Source organism: Centropristis striata, chromosome 2 (genome assembly GCF_030273125.1).
Source record: "Centropristis striata isolate RG_2023a ecotype Rhode Island chromosome 2, C.striata_1.0, whole genome shotgun sequence".
In the NCBI taxonomy this organism is placed as follows: domain Eukaryota; kingdom Metazoa; phylum Chordata; class Actinopteri; order Perciformes; family Serranidae; genus Centropristis; species Centropristis striata.
In genome coordinates this window covers 15,377,923-15,398,314 of record NC_081518.1, presented here as the reverse complement: position 1 = coordinate 15,398,314, position 20,392 = coordinate 15,377,923, and the positions used below count along the sequence as shown (strand labels likewise).

General features: G+C 35.3%; 2 protein-coding genes and 2 non-coding genes across 5 annotated transcripts; 1 reads left to right on the top strand and 3 right to left on the bottom strand.

Annotated features, from left to right (window-relative positions):
• The first annotated feature begins 501 nt into the window (after positions 1-501).
• pole3 (polymerase (DNA directed), epsilon 3 (p17 subunit)) lies at positions 502-7,165 on the top strand. Its single transcript, XM_059359442.1, has 4 exons — positions 502-966; positions 2,462-2,547; positions 3,191-3,309; positions 5,261-7,165. Exons 1-4 carry the CDS (start codon positions 901-903, stop codon positions 5,437-5,439), a joined length of 450 nt encoding a protein of 149 aa, XP_059215425.1. The 5' UTR covers positions 502-900; the 3' UTR covers positions 5,440-7,165.
• Positions 7,166-8,736: 1,571 nt separating this feature from the next.
• rpl12 (ribosomal protein L12) lies at positions 8,737-13,241 on the bottom strand. 2 transcript variants are annotated; one of them, XM_059357392.1, is made up of 6 exons: positions 13,089-13,241; positions 11,413-11,486; positions 10,686-10,784; positions 10,524-10,605; positions 10,341-10,427; positions 8,737-8,886 (listed from the first exon to the last, which is right to left on the bottom strand). In XM_059357392.1, the coding sequence occupies exons 1-6, from the start codon at positions 13,123-13,125 to the stop codon at positions 8,768-8,770; spliced, it is 498 nt and encodes a 165-aa protein (XP_059213375.1). In that variant the 5' UTR covers positions 13,126-13,241; the 3' UTR covers positions 8,737-8,767. The 2 variants fall into 2 exon arrangements, with proteins under 2 accessions (XP_059213375.1, XP_059213382.1); XM_059357399.1 differs by having other exon boundaries at positions 12,976-13,232.
• On the bottom strand, positions 9,003-9,130 carry LOC131961096 (small nucleolar RNA SNORA65). The gene has a single exon (XR_009389831.1). It is a non-coding gene; the product is annotated as a small nucleolar RNA SNORA65 (small nucleolar RNA).
• Positions 11,235-11,362, bottom strand: LOC131961089 (small nucleolar RNA SNORA65). Its single transcript, XR_009389830.1, has one exon. It is a non-coding gene; the product is annotated as a small nucleolar RNA SNORA65 (small nucleolar RNA).
• Positions 13,242-20,392: the final 7,151 nt, after the last annotated feature.

The following is a 20,392-nucleotide window of genomic DNA, read 5'->3' as shown; positions in this document are numbered from 1 at the left end:
ATTCATAAGATCACTGGTTTGTGACACAGCTGTCCTAAATTAACAGCATTATAATTACCAAAATAATGTTTTATGTTTCTGTAATGGTTAATACACCACTACGTAGAAGTTCTTTAACCCAAATTATATTTTTAATGCTTAAATGATTATTATTGCTATCCATTAATTTTCAAATTTATTGTTTTACAAAAAAAATTGTAAAGCACATTATTACTTCTTGTCAAAAAATAGTTATTTACTTGCATTTACTTACAGAAAAATCAGTTTTAGTGGTTGAATGTTCTGCTTGACTAATTTATGACTTCTTCTTCAAATCTGGGTATAAAAAGGTGAATAATTTGCTTAATACATAACAATAACATTTTAGTTTTAAACAAGCTTTTGAAATATAAAGACATAAATTAACTTTTCTACGATATTCTAATTTATTGAGATGTACCTGTATATTGTTTTCTATTCTTGTATTTATGTTGTTATCTGCGTACGTGATTACGTCAGACTCGACTCACGTCTCGCTGACGTCAGAGGTCGAAGTTGAAAGGTGACGGCTCGTGCTTGGAAGGTTCGCGGGAAACATCCCAAAACAAATCGGTTCTGCTGGCCACGCGACCAACTCCAGACTCAGTCTGAACTGATCAACCAATCAAACTGATCGATCAGACCGATAGAGACGCTTCTTCTGACGCGCTGCTTTTACAACTTAATATTATTACGATCTATTATACGAGCTACTCACGTTAGCTACTTTAGGTAGCTGCATGCTAACACAGCGGTGCTAATCTGCTAGCATCACCCGGCTGTCTGCGGCTTCACACCGCGAGGAGACGTTAACGGTGACCTGGGACGGACGCTCCATCAGCGGGGAACACTCGGAGAAGGACTCGGTAACCGGAGAGAGACATGGCGGAGAGACCCGAAGATCTGAACCTGCCCAACGCGGTGATCACCCGCATCATCAAGGAGGCGGTGAGTGGCAGGAGTACAAGTTACAACTCCATCAGTCATTATTTGAATTAAAAGCACAAATATATAATTACAAAATGCACTTAAAGTATTAAAAGTACAAGTAAAATGTCCCCTGTGAACAGTGGTAGACGGAAACTATTCAGATAGTTTACTACAATGTAAAATACTCTGACAAATTAAAGTTTTCCAGTCATTATTTTAAGTAAAAGTACAAATTTATGATTAAAAAATGTACTGAAAGTATCAAAATCACTAGAAAAATGTCCCCTGTGAACACTGGTAGAAGGAGGCTATTCAAATATTTTACCTAAATAAAATACTACAATGTAAATTAAAATATTCTAGTCATTATTTTAAGTAAAGGTACAAATGTATCATCACAAAGTGTAGCTTAAAACAAATAATTGCAACATTTTAAAACTGTAAAAAAAAAGACGATAAAAATACAAAAAAAGTTAAAACATTTATTCAAAATAGTGTGCAAATCATTGTCATCCAAGAAACATAGATTGAAGAATTCCAGTCATTATTTTAAGTAAAGTATGAATGTATTATCACAAAGTGTAGTTTAAAGCATAGATAAAAGAAAGTACTGCAACATTTTAAAACTAGAGAAAAAAAAAAGGTAAAAATATATTCTATATACAAACCTTTTATTTACTTTGTTTAAAATGTTAACATTCACATTATAAAGTATATAAAGTCTAAAATTGATGGGAGAGGAAATTAGCAATAAAAGTACACCTTTTTTTAAATTAAATATTGGATAATTTTAAGTCTTTTAATCTGGGAAAATGATTAAAATCAAACCATCATGTTTGATGTAATCAATTACAAACCTAAAGACACCTGCAGCATGACAGGGGGACATTTGGAATCACTAGTTTCTTTAACAGTTCATTTTTTATTTAAAACCTTTTTAAACCTATTTATTTTTTATTCGAACTACAGTGCCATGTTGGCCAAAACAAACAAAGTAGCGGGAAAACAGAAATAAAAATCAAAGCAAGTACTGCAGAAGTGAACATGGATATTGAATTTTAAAAATTACAATAAAAATGTGAAAACGATACTATAAAAATATCTACATATGTTTTAAATTGACAACTTTACTGTTTTGTGCAGGAGTATAATGCTGATCTCTTATTTTATTTAATCTCTATGGAACGCAGATATCCTCCACAAATTTTAAAGTTGAAAAAAATAAAATTATTTATTCACTTGAACACCTAAAACACTGGACTGATTTAAAAAAATGTAAAAAAAAAAAATATATATATATATATATATATATATAAATCAATTAAATGATCCAGTATTGCTTGTGTTTACCAGCCAATGGTGGGAAGTAACTTGAATTATTTTTTTGCACGAGGATGTTTTCTTCTCTGAATGAATAAATGTTTTTTTCTCAGTCAGTCTGTGTTTTCTGATGAAATGAATCTATGCTGCAGCTTTGAGAATAACTCCTCCGCACCGTTTGTTTTCCTAACAGCTCCCAGATGGGGTGAACGTGTCGAAAGAAGCCAGGAGAGCCATCTCCCAAGCTGCCAGTGTGTTTGTGTTATATGCAACATCCTGGTGAGAATAAAATCCCACTAACAAAAGACTAACAGACAGTATTGATTCACAAAATTTTGTTCAGTCAAACAGGAAAACAACAAGAAAGCGACTTATTATAACTTTGAGTGCCTCAGTTAGGGTTGGGCGATATGGACCAAAAGTCATATCCCGATATATTTAGGCTGAATAGCGATATTTTTATCGCAAAGTGAGAGCACAAAGTCAAAGTCGAAGCCAAATATGACATGTCACAAGTAGTTTTATTGAAACCGTTTATTTAAGTGAACATAAATATTGTATAACAGCAGGAGTACCTTTTTTTTCCAAAATCAAAAACTCCATAAATTGCACATTTAAATAAAAATAGCCTATGATATAAAATAGGCCAATCTTTTTTCTGAAATAAATATATTTATATGAGAAAAGAATAACCAACATTACAAAAGAACTAAATATGATGAACCCTAGTAAGGGCAGCATTTATATATAAAGAAAGAAAAAAGAATTGAACTATATCGATATCTGCAATATGGTCTAATTCCATATCACATTAAAAAATATATCGATATATCGCCCAGCCCTAGCCTCAGTCATCAAGTTTAACACCTGAATATTATGTATGCCATTTGATTTCAATTTGTATCTGTTCATCTTGTTACAGTGCAAACAACTTTGCCATGAAAGCCAAACGGAAAACTCTGAACGCCGGAGACGTTCTGGCTGCGATGGAGGAAATGGAGTTTGAGAGATTCCTGGAGCCGCTTAGAGAAGCTCTGGAAGGTCAGTACGGCAGTTCTAAACAAGTAGAACACAAAACTAAACTTCATAGTACTCCATACTAGTGGTCGACCGGTTGATGCCTATGCTGATTATTTTGACATCAGTCTTAACCGATCCCCGATATGTGCTGCCGTTTTTTCTTTTGGGCCGATTCTTGAAGCCGATATTGCCTTTTCTCCCTCCATTTACATGATAAAAATGACACAATGATGACAAATGTTAGTCTTAATTTAAACAAAAAAAGAAACATTTATTAACGAAACAAACAAAACATATTAACGGTTGATTGCAAACAACGTGTATGTTGTTCTAGGCCTGGAGGTGGTGGCGCCTCAGATGATCCACATATTTGATGTGTTTTTCTTTTTTCTGGTATCAGCAGCAGCTCACCAGAGAATGGCAGATGTTGCACCGAGCCTTGCCTGCTGTTGGCTCAGTGAAACGGGCTAATTGATCGACGAACACACACACGTATCGGCCAATGCCGATACAAGTAAAAAACGCAAATATCAGCCTGATATATTGGTCTGCCTCTACTCCATACTACTCCTCACTCTGACTTTATGTCACTGACTTTAAGTAGATTAAAAAAAAAAAAAAAAAAAAGTAGTTTCAGGTCAAACTCCTGGTTACATTCATTGTCATGTCAGTCCAGTTTGATTTTCCCAGACAAGTTGCAGCAGCGTCATTTTAGATCTGACTTGTATTATTTCTGTAACAGAAAGGTGACCTCAGCACAAAGTTGAACTTGCAGAGCAGGCGACTGAGTCTTTAATAAAAAGCCTCAAAGCTTGTACGATATCTGAGAGTTGGAGAGTAGCATTATGATATGAGGGAACAACTTTAGACTCTTTTAATTCCTGTGTTTACTGGTTTTGACAAAAAGTCAAAAGTGTGAGTGCTGGTCTGTTATTGTGACGGCACACCTTAGTTTATAACCTCCCATATAATAATTAGTGTCTGTATTTCAGTGCTCTTAATCAGGCGAAACAAGATTTTAATTTCTCTGCATATTTAACCTTGTGCTTCGTAACATTTCTGCTGTAACTTACATGAAAGTGTTCAGGTTTTCAGGGATTTCGAGAAAATCGGTGAAGGAAAATGCTGTTAACATTCACAGTATAAAGTATAGAAACTATTGGAAGAGAGAATGAGAAATAAAAGTACACTTTTTTTCTTAAATATGTAAATATTGGATAATTTAACTCTTTTAACCTGAAACAATTAATTAAATCAAAGCATCAAAAGTACAAGTAAAATGTCCCCTGTAAACAGTGGTATTCGGATATTTCACTTAAATAAAATACTACAGTGTAAAATACTCTGGTACAAATTACAGTGTTCCAGTCATTACTTTAAGTAGAGATATAAATGTATCATCACAAAGTGTAGCTAAAAGCAAGTTCTGCAACAGTTTAAACATGTTAAAATACTCAATAAAAATACAGAAAAGGTTAAAAAAAATGTATTAAATAGTGTTCAAATCATTGTCCAATTATCATTTATTTACTGTGTTAAAAATGTTAACATTCACACTATAAAGTACAGAAAGTCTAAAATTAATGGGAGAGGAAAGAATAAATGAAAGTACACCTCATGTGTCATTATCATTCGATATCAGCTCTTAAATGAAGAAAACAAAGGTGGTTTAATAAGTTTTCCCATGACTGTATGTTAATTGTATTGATTAGAATTGTATGATTAGCCTTATCTTTATCTTTAACTGTGCAGAAATGCCAGGTTTAAATGGGATGAATAGACTAGGAAAAAACCTGCATTAATAACTATGTGCATGTTATAAAGCGGCTCAGTGTAAAATTCAGAATGGACACTGGTGAATTGTTTAGTCTGTTTGTGTCTAGTTGAGGATCTGTAAAAACAGTCTTTGTGTAGGCTGACGTTGTGAAACACATCTGTAATATTGATGGTTTTCCTTGTTGACCCTCTCCAGTGTACAAGAAGGGCCAGAAGGGAAAGAAGGAGGTGTCAGAGCAGAAACGCAAAGACAAAGAGAAGAAGACCGACTCTGAGAACGACAAGAGCCGAGAGGAGGAAGAGGAGGAGGAGGAGCGCATGGAGGAGGAGCCGGAGCCCGAGAACGAAGCCGAGGAGGAGGAGGTGGAGAACTGATGAAGCTCAGGACACAAAACCACGACATGAACTCCAGCAGCGGCCGGGACGTGATGCGTTTGAGTGCCGCTCGGTCATCACAGAGCCGACATGAATGAGAACACCTGAGAGCAGCAGGAGGAGCTGAGAAGAGCCGAAGTTCCAGTAATAAAGTCTCTGCAGCGGCAGCCAGACTACGTCATGCACTTCTGATCTTTTTGTATTTTTAGTCGGGTTTGTTTTGTATATTTCTGCAACAACTTTTGATACAAACTGTTCTCAGTAAATTAACTTACTATGGAACTCCATTTCAGCCAGTAACAGAAATTATGGGGGGGGGGGGGGGGGGGGGTTAACAACCTTTGTGTCATTATTCATGAGCAACTTTATCATAATAACGACTCGGTATATAAAAAGATACTCAATGTTTTGAGATAAGAGCTCATTATTGGGATACGGAGTCATTATTTCAGTAGTTTCTCCTCATTATGAGCTACAGGAGGGTTTTCTTCCGATCATAAGGCTACATTTTTTTATCTTATTTTTTCTTGTTCTTGCAGAAATGGGTTTCCATAATAAACAGTAGTTCGTGTGAGTCAGCAGAAAGTTAAATACAGACACTTTAGTAAAAGTTTTCAATCAGTTTACGACCAGAGCGAGTGAAAACGTAGACCGTAGGTGAAATGTTTTGATAGTGAAACCTTTACAGTGACACCTTCGATTTAATAATAAACTCTATTTAACAAGAGAAGCCAAAGTTCTTGAACGTTAAACTTTGTATGGAAACAAGAAGCTGTTCGAGAAACGGTGCATCTCAATACATTAGAATATGATGGAAAAGTCCATTTCCAGTAGTGATAATGATAACAACAAAAATAGCTGATAAGAGTTTAGTTTAAGAGCTGATATCTAGACATTTTCCATGGCTTTCTTGATAACCAAAATTATTATCAAGAAAACCAGATATCGGCTCTTAAATTAAACTCTTATCAGCTATTTTTGTTATTCTTCATCATTACATTTGTCCAAACAAATATACCTTTAGTCGTACCAAGCATTAAAATAAACGAGAGGAAGGAGAAAACAAGGGTGGTCTAATAATATTTTCCATGACTGGAGATGGACATACTTTTCATAGGCCAACATTTTCATGTTAAACATACTTTTTAAAATTAGGCTTTTTGTAATCACATTTTTTTGAGACACTGAATTTTAGGTCTTCATTAAATGTAAGCCATAATCATAATTAGAAGAAATTAAATACATTAGCATGAAATGTTTCATTCTGTGTGTAATGGATCTATATAATGTGTTATTTCCACTTTTTGAATTGAATTACTGACATAAATAAACTTTTCTATGATATTCTAATTTATTGAGATGCACCTGTAGATTTAAATCGGGAACGTCTTGATCAAAGACGAAGAAAACTTGAAATTTGATTCTTACTATTTTAAATCTAGTCGTGAATGCAGCATCAGTCGGGTTGTTTGGATTGAACTGGAACAAGCTGCTGTCTGTGTACTTCAACATTTTGGCTCAATACTAGAAAGAAGCACCAGTGTGTGTAACAGCTTCGTGTGATAAATACTGACATGGTTATTTCAGGACTTCAGTATAAAAAGCTGCACACTCGTTCTTCACCTTTTTGTTCCTGATCTGCTGAGTTTTTGAACCGTTTATACTTTTGTAGAATTGTATATGACTGGTCAAGATTTTCAATAAATATTTTGTATGAAAACCAAAACTGGATTGAGTCATGACTAACCCACAGACCTCTCACACCCACCACGGATATTTTAAGCTTTTGTTTCATAACTCAAAATATATCAGATTGAACTGCACTCAAATCTCACTAAAATAATTGACTGACTCATGATCAGACTGCAGCTACTGATGCAACATTTGGTGTTTGAATGTCAAATTAACAATTTTCTCACTGTCCCATTAACCCTTGGGGCCCTTTCAAATTTTATGCACACTTGTACTGCTTAACACAAAACACCATCTTTAAATGCAAGCCAGAAAAAAAATTATACATTATTAAATTCTTTCATTGTTCTGATTCCCCCCCCACATCTGACCTAGTTTTTGATATCAAGCACTAATTGATTTTTGAATATTTTAACTTTATATGCCAGGTTTGTGTCATGATTCCACCATTTTTATAGACCTAGCAGCAGTCAGCTGTTTCATGCTTGTGTGTATAAACCGCTTTTATCAAATGGTTAATGGACTGCACATATAGCACGCTTTTCTATTCTTTGCATTCACCCAAAACGTTTTACACTACAGACGGCACTCATTCACACACATCCATTCTGGTGGCAGAGGCTACACTAAACGGTGCCACCAGTAGGAATTCATTCATACACATTGAACGCATCAGGAGCAGTTTAGGGTCCAGTATCTTGCCCAAGGATACTTGGACATGTAGTCTGCCATGGTCAGGGATCGAACCACCGACCGCTGTACTGACTGAGCCACAGCCAACATATCTGCACTTCAACAGCGTGGGTAGATGCTAGGTCTGGGTGATATAAAAATATATTTTTAAATGTGATATAGAATAAGACCATATATTGACATTCAATTTTTATTTATATATAAATGCTGCCCTTACCAGGGTTTGTCATATTTAGCTATTTTGTAAGGTTTGTCCTTTTCTCATAATTTTAGAAAAAGATTGGCCCATTTTATTTGATTTCATGTACTATTTCTATATAAATATGCCCTTTATGGAGCTTTGATTTGAAAATGTTACTGTTATACAGTATGCATGTTCACGTAAAACTGCTTCAATAAAACTACTTGTGACATCATATTTGGCTTTGATTGAACATTTGCCCTCACTCTGGGATAAAAATATCAGGATATATCGTGTATCAATATTCAGCCTAAATATAATCAGGATATGACTTTTGGTCTACATCACCCAGCCCTAGTAGACATCTCGTCAAAGAACAGAAGCTCAAATTAAACCTCTCTGGTCAGGATTACACCACCAGAGTAAAGAGTTGTTTAAAACAATACCAATGTTCAGTACCTTAAAGTTTACATTCAGTAGAGTTTAATTGATCCTTCATGCATGCAGTACTTTATTAGAATTAGGCGTGATGAAGCCAGTTTTAACTTTTCTATGACTGGAAATAAACTTCAGCTCAGTAAATGTGGCATAAAATGTAAATACATTAACTCAATTCTACTTTTCAGTTCAACACTTTGTAAATTGACTTCACATTTACCACCAGTTGCTTTATTCATTCAAGCGTTTCAACCTTTTATATCGAGTGAAAAAGTAAACGTTTAACACAAGGATTTCAGTTTGTGTGAGCATTTTATTTGTCATTTACTCGGATGGACACTCGACTTTTCCGCTGTTGATGTCATCGATGACATCATGGGGAGGACGGCCATCGATGGTGCAGCCGACGGACTGAGCGGTTCCCAGGATCTCTTTGATGGTTCCTGAGGGGGGAGTAAAGACATCATGGATCATTAACGGCTGATTAGTATATAAAAAGAAATCTTATAAAAAGTTCACAGCTCTGATAAAACGCAGTTTTAAAATCTGCATTCCAATGTTGTGTTCCAGACTTTACGGCACAGAGTGGCCCACTGGTTTTGGGCAGCCCTGTTTCCTAAAGTTGGGTCTCTCTGAGCCTCCACTGGATTATACTCAGTCACTCTGACAGACAGGCATAGTGGCGGGAGGCTGAACGGCTCAACTGTTCAAAGTCATTTGGATTTACAGCAGTGTGGTTGTATGAGATACTTTATAGTAGTTAACTACAGTAGATGTCAGCACTAAGAAAATCAGTTCAAGTGTACACCTTAATATTTTCACTCAAGTTAAAACTGCCGTTTTTGTCAATGGAGTCTGGTGGACAACAGCTTCAGTTCAAACAAACTAAATTACTTAATCTCGATTAATGGCATGATTGTTCAAAGTTAAGTGCAGCTTAATTGAAAGTTAAGACATTTTATAGCACAGTAGTTAAAGGGCTTTGCTTGCATTCATAGAAGTCCAGTAACTACTATTCACTGTCATTTCACTGAGTATTTTCATACACAGAAGAGACAAATTAGTTTCAGTTTACTCCCACAGCTGGTAAAACTAAACCACTGACCTTGAGGGCAACTCGTGTTTCTAAAGAGAAACGATTGAACCAAAGGGACACTTTATTACACCATGTGAACTAGTAGATTAACTTCATTTGTGCACAGACCCCGAGGTACCTGTGAGGGCTGACTGAAATCTCTGCCGATTTCTGCGTCTGATAAAACTGTGGTTGTTTCACACCGGCTCTCGTCCTCCACAATATTACTCGGCAGGGATGCAAGTGAGATGTTTCAGGGCTAACGGTACGGTCTGTGATTTAAGGCTAGATGCACACTGTAGCAACTCGACAAATAACTTTGGTCTCATGTACTTTTCAGAGGACAACATCTCCATATTAAACACTTCATAAAATTGGTATTTTCTATTATTCAAATAGCTTCATTAAACGTAAGCCATAATCATAATAATTAAATGAGGACATTAAGTGTTTCATTCTGTGTGTAATGGACCTATATAATGCATTATTTACACTTTTTAATTGAATTACTGACAAATAAACTTTTCTATGATATTGTAATTCATTGAGATGGACCTGTACATGTCAAGACTTAACTAGAGCAGATAAATACATTTTAGACCCAAAGAAATCATTCATCTTCCGTCAGTACTCCTGTCTGCTTCTCCACTGGGTCTGAGATTCATCTACTGTATACACTGACTGAAGCACCTCATACAACCACACTTTGCCGTTAATAGACAAACATGAATGGAACATCTGGACTACTGCGCTGCTATTAAAATAAGCTCTTAAAAACTGCAAATCAATAAAATTCTGGCCTCTTGCGTTTAAGGTTCTTACCGGAGAGTTCTCTGGCGATGGAGCGAGGCCTCATGACGCGAGCGATGCCCACAATCTCGTCAAAGGTCACACTTCCACTGTGCTTTACTGCAAAATAAGAGGGGGGGTGAGATATAGTGACTCCACTTCATTCAACCTTCATTACGTCTGTAATAGATTATAGAAGAGCCAGGAGCCACTTACTGTTCTTGACCTTCTTCCTGTCACGAGGAGGCTCCTTCAGAGCCTTGATGATCAGAGCTGAAGCAGAGGGAACGACCTCGACCTGCGAAAACACTAAAGTCATTATCACGTCCAGACAACACAAAGCTGTTTTGTGATGCGGTTCTTGTTGCAGTGACGCACCGCTGCCTGTCTGTTCTGGATGGTCAGCTTCACGGTGATCCTCAGGCCCTTCCAGTCACCGGTGGCCTTGGCAATGTCGTCACCAACTTTCTTGGGAGACTGAAGAGAAAATATACAAAGAAAACATCAGCAGGTGGAAACAAAGAGCTTATAATGGCTTTACTAGATACCATTTTGTTCAAGCTATACAGTCAATGAAATTATTAGACCACCATTGTTTTGTTCATTTAATGCCTGGTACAACTAAAGGCACAGTTTGGACAAATGACAAAAATAGCTCATAGTTTAATTTAAGGGCCGATATCTAGACATTTTCCATGGTTTTCTTAATAACCTAAATCAATATCAAGAAAACCATGGAAAATGTCTAGATATCAGCTCTTAAATTAAACTAGTACGAGCCATTTTGTTATTATATTTGTCCAAACAAATGTACCTTTAGTTGTACCAGGCATTAAATGAACAAGAAAGCAAGGAGAAAACAAGGGTGAAGAAAATAGTACATTTTTCCATGATTGTAAATATGGTGACTCAAGAGATTGATTCAGTTTGTGTTCCAGACTTTACGGCACAGAGTGGCCCACTGGTTTTGGGCAGCCCTGTTTCCTAAAGTTGGGTCTCTCTGAGCCTCCACTGGATTATACTCAGTCACTCTGACAGACAGGCATAGTGGCGGGAGGCTGGTTGCTTTTAGGTTTAGTAAAGTTTAACGATTTATTTCACTCACCAGACCCAGAGGTCCGATTTTGGGGGCCAGGGCTGAGGTGGCTCCAACTTCTCCTCCTGTGCACCTCATGTACACTGCAAGAAAAAAAAAGGATCATCAAGTACAGCCTGATTTAGCAGCTTCATTTGATGCGGTTTTCTTCACACTTACACGTCCAAACACCCACTGATGATTAACACGTTTGACATACGACCGCTTTACCAAGAATACTGCAGTGATTTTTACAGAATCTCCTACAGAGATCTGTCACTTATATTTGATTTTTTAAAACAGACACCTGGAGCTTTAGGAATATTTGTCAGGAAAGATTACATGCTGTAATCAAGGACTCATTAAAAGGGAACCCTACAGTTTCCAACAGCTTTTAAATTACATAATTATACTGAGTTTCACTTCTTCAGCACCTTAAATGACATGTTCTTGGTGCTATAATCAACCAGAAGGAAGACAAATCCAGTTCAATGTCTCAAAATGTGTCCACTGTTTGGGCTACATACAGGACTAGGTCAGACTTTCACAATACCACAGGGTAAAGGATTTAAGGATTTTAAGAGCCTGTAGGATCCCTGAACATGGCTACAAACATGAAATAATAAATTATGAATTAGTTGATGAACTGCATTCTTTGCATTTATGCCTGGTGTCTAGTTACTAGGCCATTTTTAAAAATGCCACTTCTTTGTAGACATTTTAGGACAGACATGGTGGAAATATTTAACCCAATTTCACCTCAATTCTAAGTTGAGATTTTCTAATTCTGTGCACCATGTAGCAAATGATCCAAATTTACACATGATCAGGTAAAGATGGATCAATGTGCAGTATCAGGAATGAAAACTTCAATTATAAACGCTACTCAACTTTCACCTTGGTATAGTTATCTTAAAATTTATTTTTGGCATAACCATTTTAATCTAGTGCCAGAAAATGGAGAAAATTAACTAGTGCTGAAGGGAACATAATGAAAGCTGCTTGTGACTTTCAGACCAAAAACCCCATGTATTAATACTTAATATAAATATTCAGAGTACAATTGTGTCACTTAGAAACAATTAAATCCCAATTTTAGAGGAACCAGAAAATGTGGCATATTTGATATAAATCTGAACAGATGTAATCAATATCCTGAAGGTTGATAAATACTACCTTATAACTCAATGTTAAGCAGTCTATAAAATCTAACTTAACTATAAACGTTTCCACAAGCAACTGTCATTCATTAAAGACTTGCATATACATTAATCCATCTTAAATTAGCAAAATAAGATTTTTCTTAGAATACATATCAGAAGTGTACAAATATATGTATTTAGAACATTCAGAAAGCAATTCAACAAGTCGAATAAACTGATTTTTCCACATTTCTGAGGCTAGCTGAATTAGCTAACGTAGCTAACTAGCATTTAGCCCCACGTGGATTCACATCACACCGGAGCAGACACCAGTTTCCTGACTAAAAACACAAATAAATCAGATTCCACCTGATCACACATTAAATCATGCATAGATTACGTCAGGTATAGTTTCCCCCTGTCTTGGCCGTGTTTCGTGCCCAATCTTTACCGTTTTCTTTCGGCCGTTCACAGGCCGCTGGCCCCGGAGGCAGCCGGCACACAGCGCCTCCATGTTGGCTGTGAACAAGCTTCTTTATTACCCAGGTGACACAGAAAACATACCAATCTTAATCTCGTTGGGGTCGAATTTGGGAGGCATGTTGCTGCTGTGTAGGTTGAGCTCAGTTCAGCTTGAGTTGGTGAGGGTGTCGGATGAACCCGGGCTCGGGACGACCGATTACTGTTGCACCTTCACCGCTAACGGGAGAAAGAAAGGCCGAGCATAGGCCGCCGAGGCTTTTATAGCGCCGCCAAGTATCGCGAGATGTGGGGGTTGAGCTTCACATGACGTCATTCTAATATCTGGGTGGGGCTGAAGCACAGACAGTATAAATCGTATAAATAAGGTATTTCAGACTTAAAAATAAATAAATAAATAAAGAGAGAGAAAAAAAACAAATAATAAAAACTTTTAAAAATATTAAAATAAAACAACAATACAAAAGGTATGTCAGCCTTTAATATTAAGGCTTAAGGCATTACAGACGAAAAATTAAAAATAAATAAATAAAAAACAAACAAACAAACAAAACATAATAATAATTATAATAATCATAATCTTAAAATAAAAACAATAAAAACAGTATTTCAGACTTTAAAAAAGACTATCTTAAGACTTATAATTGTATCTTTAACAGAATATTTTTAGATGGATTTCAATGTTTCATCAAGGAAGAAAACATTTCAAGAAGAAATATTTATTTGTTCTGAAGGTATGGGAGGGATACGTTTATTAGGGTATTATTTTAAGTATTATTAGTATTCACAATCCATAGGGACATTTTTTATTTTTTAGAACCCCATTTTAAAAGTAAATGGCAGTTAAAACCAACTATGTTTTTAATATTTTTTATTGCTACTGTTTGATTAATGATTCAGTATTTTCAATCTGATACATTTTCCCTAATTTATATATGTCATTACCTATGTATGTAATCCTGTTAAGAACAATGTTGTGTGTATATACAATTTATTTTCATCTGCTTTCCAAAAATATATTTTTTAAAGTACTTTATGAATTATAACTATATGCATACCTGAATATTTTGTATTGATTTTATAAGGATGAAAACTGAGCAAATAATTCAATTTCAAGTTCATTGTTCATTGATTTTTTTCATGTTAAATATTTTCCTGTAACAAGCAGATTTTTTAAATTATTTAATGGAAATTATTCCTAATTATCTGTTCTATCTCATAAAATGTTATTAGAGGAGAAAATCCTTCTGATGGTAAATAAAATTGACCTCCTAAATGCTAATTGCAATAATAAACAAACTGGAGACAGTGTGAAATAAATTATATGAAGACAAACAACATTTTAAAGACACTGATTGGTAGACAGCCTTTATTTTACACAGTATTCTAGAAATATAATTTTCAACATAATTTATATTGAGTTTGATTTGTTGCATGATTCACAAAAAAATAGAGCAGTGATTCAGTGTTATTTCAGTAATATAAGAAACATTTTGCAGCCTGTTGTGAGGGATTCTGCTTGTGTTTAATTTGTTTTGGAGAGTTTTGTTGGTGGAAAGTTATTTTCTGAACTGGTTCATGAACTTAGAGAGAACAAAGTGCTGCATGTGGGAGCTGAGTGGATGAACAGGATAATGGGCCTGAAGCTGCCGAGTGCTGCTGCAAAAATATAGTATTATGTCACATTTATAGAAAATATTACTTAGTGGTGGAAGGTAACTAAGTATATCTACTGAAGTACTGCACTTAATTTGAGTTATTTGTACTTTTTTGAGACACTTTTAATCAGGGGCGTGTTCAGTGGGTGACCTGGGGTGGCACAAGCCAATCCCTGAAGTCTGATTGGCCACCTCAGGCGCCACCCTATTATCCTGACTTGTGATTGGCTATCTGCCCAGTAATAGGCTGATGAAACAATTTAAAAGATTTTTTTTCCTTCAACAATTCAACACCAAAGAACATCGGGCCTCATGAAATAACTAGATTTCACATATCTTGGAATTTTCTCTTCGGGATAAAGATAGTTTTACGATTCATGTGCAGATCTTGAGGTTGAAACCGCATATACATTATAATAAAAACACCTTTTTATGTATATAGCACCTTTTAAAAACAACATTTACAAAGTGCTTAGCAGCAAAAGCAGAAGTCTAAGTAACATCAAAAGGGTAAACAGTGCAGCTGGATAAAGACAGAATTTGGGTCAAATTAATACAAGAAGATGCAAAATCATAGCAGACAGCAGGCAAGAAATAATAATAATAATAAAATATACAAATAAACACACAGCAAAATCACAGAGGCAATGATTAAGTTATACAAAAAAGTGTAAATAAAATCAACAACTAGGTAAATAAATAAATTTGGATACAAAAACACAGAAATGCAAATAAAATGGTAGAAGCAATATAGACTAAAAGTAGTTTTAAAGTAGACAACATAACTTAAAAGGAAGTCTATAAAAATGGGTCTTAAGATTTAAAACAAGTAATTTCCTGTTATATTAATTATATGTATTTGTTTCTATAATTATAAAGGACAAACTAAGAGAATATAGAATGTTTATCACAGAGAGAAGAAGAACCTATAGACACACGTTGCTGAGCTGCAGCTCACACTGATCTCCAGTTTTCAGCAGGTTTCTGCAGCTGACCTGCTGACTGATGTTCCTGCAGGTGTTTGAAACGTTAGCTGTCAGCTCGCCTGTTGTGTGGTAACATGTAAAAATCGGCGCGTTTGATTCCTGCAGGACTTTTTTTGACTCAGAGCCGCTCGACAGGAATAGCATCAGAACACAAGAGGGAGTAAGTGGGTGAGAAGCAGAGATCATCACTGGTGTGCTGTTTAATATGCATCACGAAAATCTGTCAGAAGATAGTCAGAACATTCACAGCTCATATCATGAAAGGAGAAAAAAGAAGAAGCTTTATCTGTATCTTCAGAAAGTCCTCAACATTTAGAGGAAATGTCACGTCCCAGTAATCTTTCTCATCAGATGTTAGACGTCTTTGAAGCTCTGACACAAACCAGAAGGTCTTTTATTTGATTTAAATGTCTGTTTTTATGTTAGAATTAGATAAGTTTTATTTTCCGTTGAGTCTGGACATTTTATTTAAAGAAAACTTTGCTTGTTGTTCATCTGATTGGCTTTATGTTTTTGTTTTTCCTCAGTATGAATAACGATGAAGAAGCAGAAGAGAAGGAGGGAAAATAAGTTTTGTCTTTGTCTGCCAAAAGAACGTAATGCATAATAATGATTTATTGTGCTGGAGCTCATTATTTCTATTCCTATCAGGGGTAATGAATTACATCAGTGGCAGCAGGAATAAATCTTGTGTATTATATTCATTAATAACTCACTTTACTACAGAATATTTAGAGTATTTTATTGTGTGAAGGTGCTGGTTTGTAACATGTTCAGTTCCGGTTTTGTCACGTTACACCAACATGAGACACGGAGGAGTCCAGTTTCATTCCTGCAGCGAGTCATGTACTTACATTTCCATTGTCTTATGTGTGTGCGCGTGTGTGTACGTGCATGCATGTGCATGCATGGGTGTTTGTGTGTACAGGCTTAATACAGTGAGTGTGGAGGGTAAGTGCCAGCTGTTATTTCTGCATAAACAAACTGTGAGCCTGAAGCAAGAAGTATTGGAGCCAATGTTGACTTCGTGCGCACACACACACACACACACACACACACACACACACACCAGGATGGACACACACATGCACACAGTCCGACAGCTCATTTGTTAAACTCAAGGGAATGATTCGATTTCAGCAGAGTTGCTCTCTCTCCATCTCTTCCTCCTACTTGACCTTTTCCTTGTGATTTCCAATCAGCAGCTCTTCTCTCCTCTCCTCCTTCTTCTTCTTCTTTAGTCTAATTTCTCTGCTGTACAATTTCCTCTATCGATTTTTTCTTCCAAGTCTGGGGAATAAAGCGTAAATACGCAGCTTGTCTCCTTTAAATGGATTCAGAATTCCTGCCCCTCAGGGGTTTGTAAGTATTGATTAAAATGTTCATCGATGGTTCGTCAATAGCAGCTGCTTCAGACTCATGATTGGGTTTTAGAGACGGACGTCCAACTTCAATCTTCACTTCATTTAATCAAATTCCAGCACTGATGGAAGAAGGACTCAGTTCTTTAAAGTGTAGTGATACAGTCACTTGTTTCATACATTACACAGTTTTATTGGGCGGTAATTAGGGATGGGCGATATGGACCAAAAGTCATATCCCGATATATTTAGGCTGAATATCGATATACTATATATATCATGATATTTTTATCGCAAAGTGAGAGCAAATGTTCAGTCAAAGCCAAATATGACATGTCACAAGTAGTTTTATAGAAACCATTTATTTAAGTGAACATAAATACTGTATTAAAACAGGACATGCATATTTAAATAAAGAATTAAATATATTTATATAAGAAAAGAACAACGAACATTAAAAAAGAACAAAATATGACAAACCCTAGTAAGGACAGCATTAATATATATAAAGGAAGAAAAAAAAGAAGTATATTGATAAATGCGATATGGTCTTATTCCATATCACATTTAAAAATATATTGATATATTTTTTATATTGATTTACGCCCAGCCCTAGCGGTAATCATTCGTTTGGGTGAGTATTGGGCCTGTTACAGCTTCTAGTAGGTTGTTATCAGCCAATTCAAGGGCTGGCCACTGAAAACAGAGTGGTCATGTCTATTAAAAGGCCGCAGTTTTGCTACAAAACTACTTCTTTAAGGTTAGGGCTAAAATGTTCCAGGTTAGGTGTTGTAATAGATAGATTATAAAGTAAAATAAATGGACGTAAATGGCAAAAGTGAAATTGTTACAAGGGCGACGCGTAACCAAAACTTCATCCAAAGAGACTAAAGATAATGGTAATAATTCTTATTAAATTACTTGCTTGTTTTTAATGAGCTCTCGTATATACGTCAATTTGGATTAAAGAGTCTGTAAAAACTTGACTTGCATGAATGTTAAGTGACTTCAAATTACATTGTTGACTTTTGATTGATAAATGCTAGTCTCCCGGGTGACCCTGAGAGCGACTTTTCATGCTTGATAGTACATTTCCTCACTTTCTCCTTCCCTTTTCACACTCCTTAGCGTCCCTTCCGCCTTGCAATTATTCATAAGTTGCCACCAACAACCCACATTAATCAAGCTGCTCACTGAATGAGCTGATAACAACCTACTGCACCTGCCAGCAGGTGGAGAAGACTCCTACCTGCCCATACTTATACTACTAATGGAAATGATAACTACTGATAAACTGCCATTTAATTGTGTGATAACATCCAAACTGGGTGCTCCTGTTGACAAAAGTGATCATGTTTTCATCGTCATCTTGATCTGACGGAAGAGAGTGTAATGCAATTTCAGATCTATTATTTTGGTTTTTTTTAAACACAACTGTTTGCAGGATGCCTAGCAATGAGTTAATACATCTGTTAGTGTCATTTTGTGTCATTTATGTATTTTTTGTAATATAAAATAGTGTTTTTGTTGGTTCTTTTGTGTCTTGTCATTATTTTTTGTATTTTCTTGGTAATTTTACATCTCTTTTGGTAATTTTGTCACTTTTTTGGTAATTTTACATCTTTTTTTTGGTCATTTTGGATCCTATTTGGTAATTTTACATCTTTTAAAAAAAAACAATTTTGTGTCTAACAGGATCATTTTTTAACTTCAACACTTAAATAGGTGCCTAACCAAAAAGCATTGGGCCTGAACAAACAGATTAATTCTTAAGTTTCTTGTACAAGTGATGCAGAAAAACTTGATGCATTCACCAGATTTAAATTTACGATTCATGTGCAGATCATGAGGTTGAAACTGCATATAAATTATAATAACAATACCTTTTTATGTATAAAGCACCTTTTAAAAACAAAATTTACAATTAGATTAGCAAACATTTCCCATGTCCCTTTGATGGTAGTTATGTCTAGAAGTAAAACATTTTTTAAGCCCAACCTTGTTTAACCCTTTTTCCTCACAACAAAGTAGGGTTGTCACGATACTAAAATGTTCAACTCGATACGATACTGAGTACCGATACTTTTGACAAAGTGTTTCTTAGTGCCTAATCTAAACTGATTATCAGTTTTGGAGGATATCACACAAATTGCACTGTAAAATTTTCCGTATAAAATCATACCCAAAACTTTATGAGAATACGTTGATTAAAAGTTGGAGACAACATCTGTGGTTTCGGGGATTTCTTCTAATATCCTGTTGCAAAACTTCAGAAACAGACCTGAGATACAAACATGCTGTTTGCTGTGTTGATGTTTGTTTTCCATGTTGATGGATGTTTACTCTCTCTGTTGATTTGTTCAGGTAGAAAACAAAACAAAACATCAGCTGTGTGACCCTTAAAAATATCACATTTCTTTTTTATTTCTGTCTGGTTTTCCTGCTGGTAGTTCAGGCTCTGATTAAAAAACTGCTGTAAAACAACTAAGAGGTGTAACAGAGATTTGGTAACAAAAAAATAAAAGTGGATGGATATTTAGGGACAAGAGATGAAAATAAGATGAAGAGAAAGGATTAGACCTTCAGAGGCAGCATCAAAGGAAGAGATTAAGACCGTGAAATGATTGTGGCTCCAAGATTTATTCTGTAACTAAGTAAGTTGGTGAAGACAAACCTGAATCTTATTATTATCAGGACATCAGGAGTTGTTTTACTAACAGAATGCATTTTCTGTCATTCATTCTTGTGAATATGATGTATTACAGTATTGGACGCTTTAATTCTTGTCAACAACTGAATAAAAATAATTCCTCGAAAACGTTAAGGCCATTTTACGTCTTTATTTGGTCATTTTGGTCTTTTTGGTCATTTTACGCCCTTTTGTTGGTAATTTTTGTCTTTTTTGGTCATTTTGTTACAGTATGAATTGAAATGCTTTAATTCTTGTCAATCACTAGAAGTCCAGAAATTAAAGCATTTCCTCGAAAAACGTCAATGTAATTTTACGTCTTTATTTGGTAATTTTGTGTCTCTTTTGGTCATTTACGTCATTTCTCATAATATCACGTCTTTTTTTTTGGTAATTTTTGGTAATTTTACGTCTTTATTTTGGCAATCTTTGTGTCTTTTTTGGTATTTCTTTTTTACGTCTTTATTTGGTAATTTTTTTTTTTTTTTTTGGTCATTTTACATCTTCTTTTGGGTAATCTTTGTGTTTTTCTTGTATTTTTTTACTGTATATAATGCTTTAATTCTAATCAATCAATGAATGTCCAGAAATCAAAACAATTCCTTGAAAACATCAATGTCTATAAGACAGGATGTGACATGAGTCTATTAAGAAATACACTAAAAGTTATGAATCTGTTGCCTAAAAGTCTGAT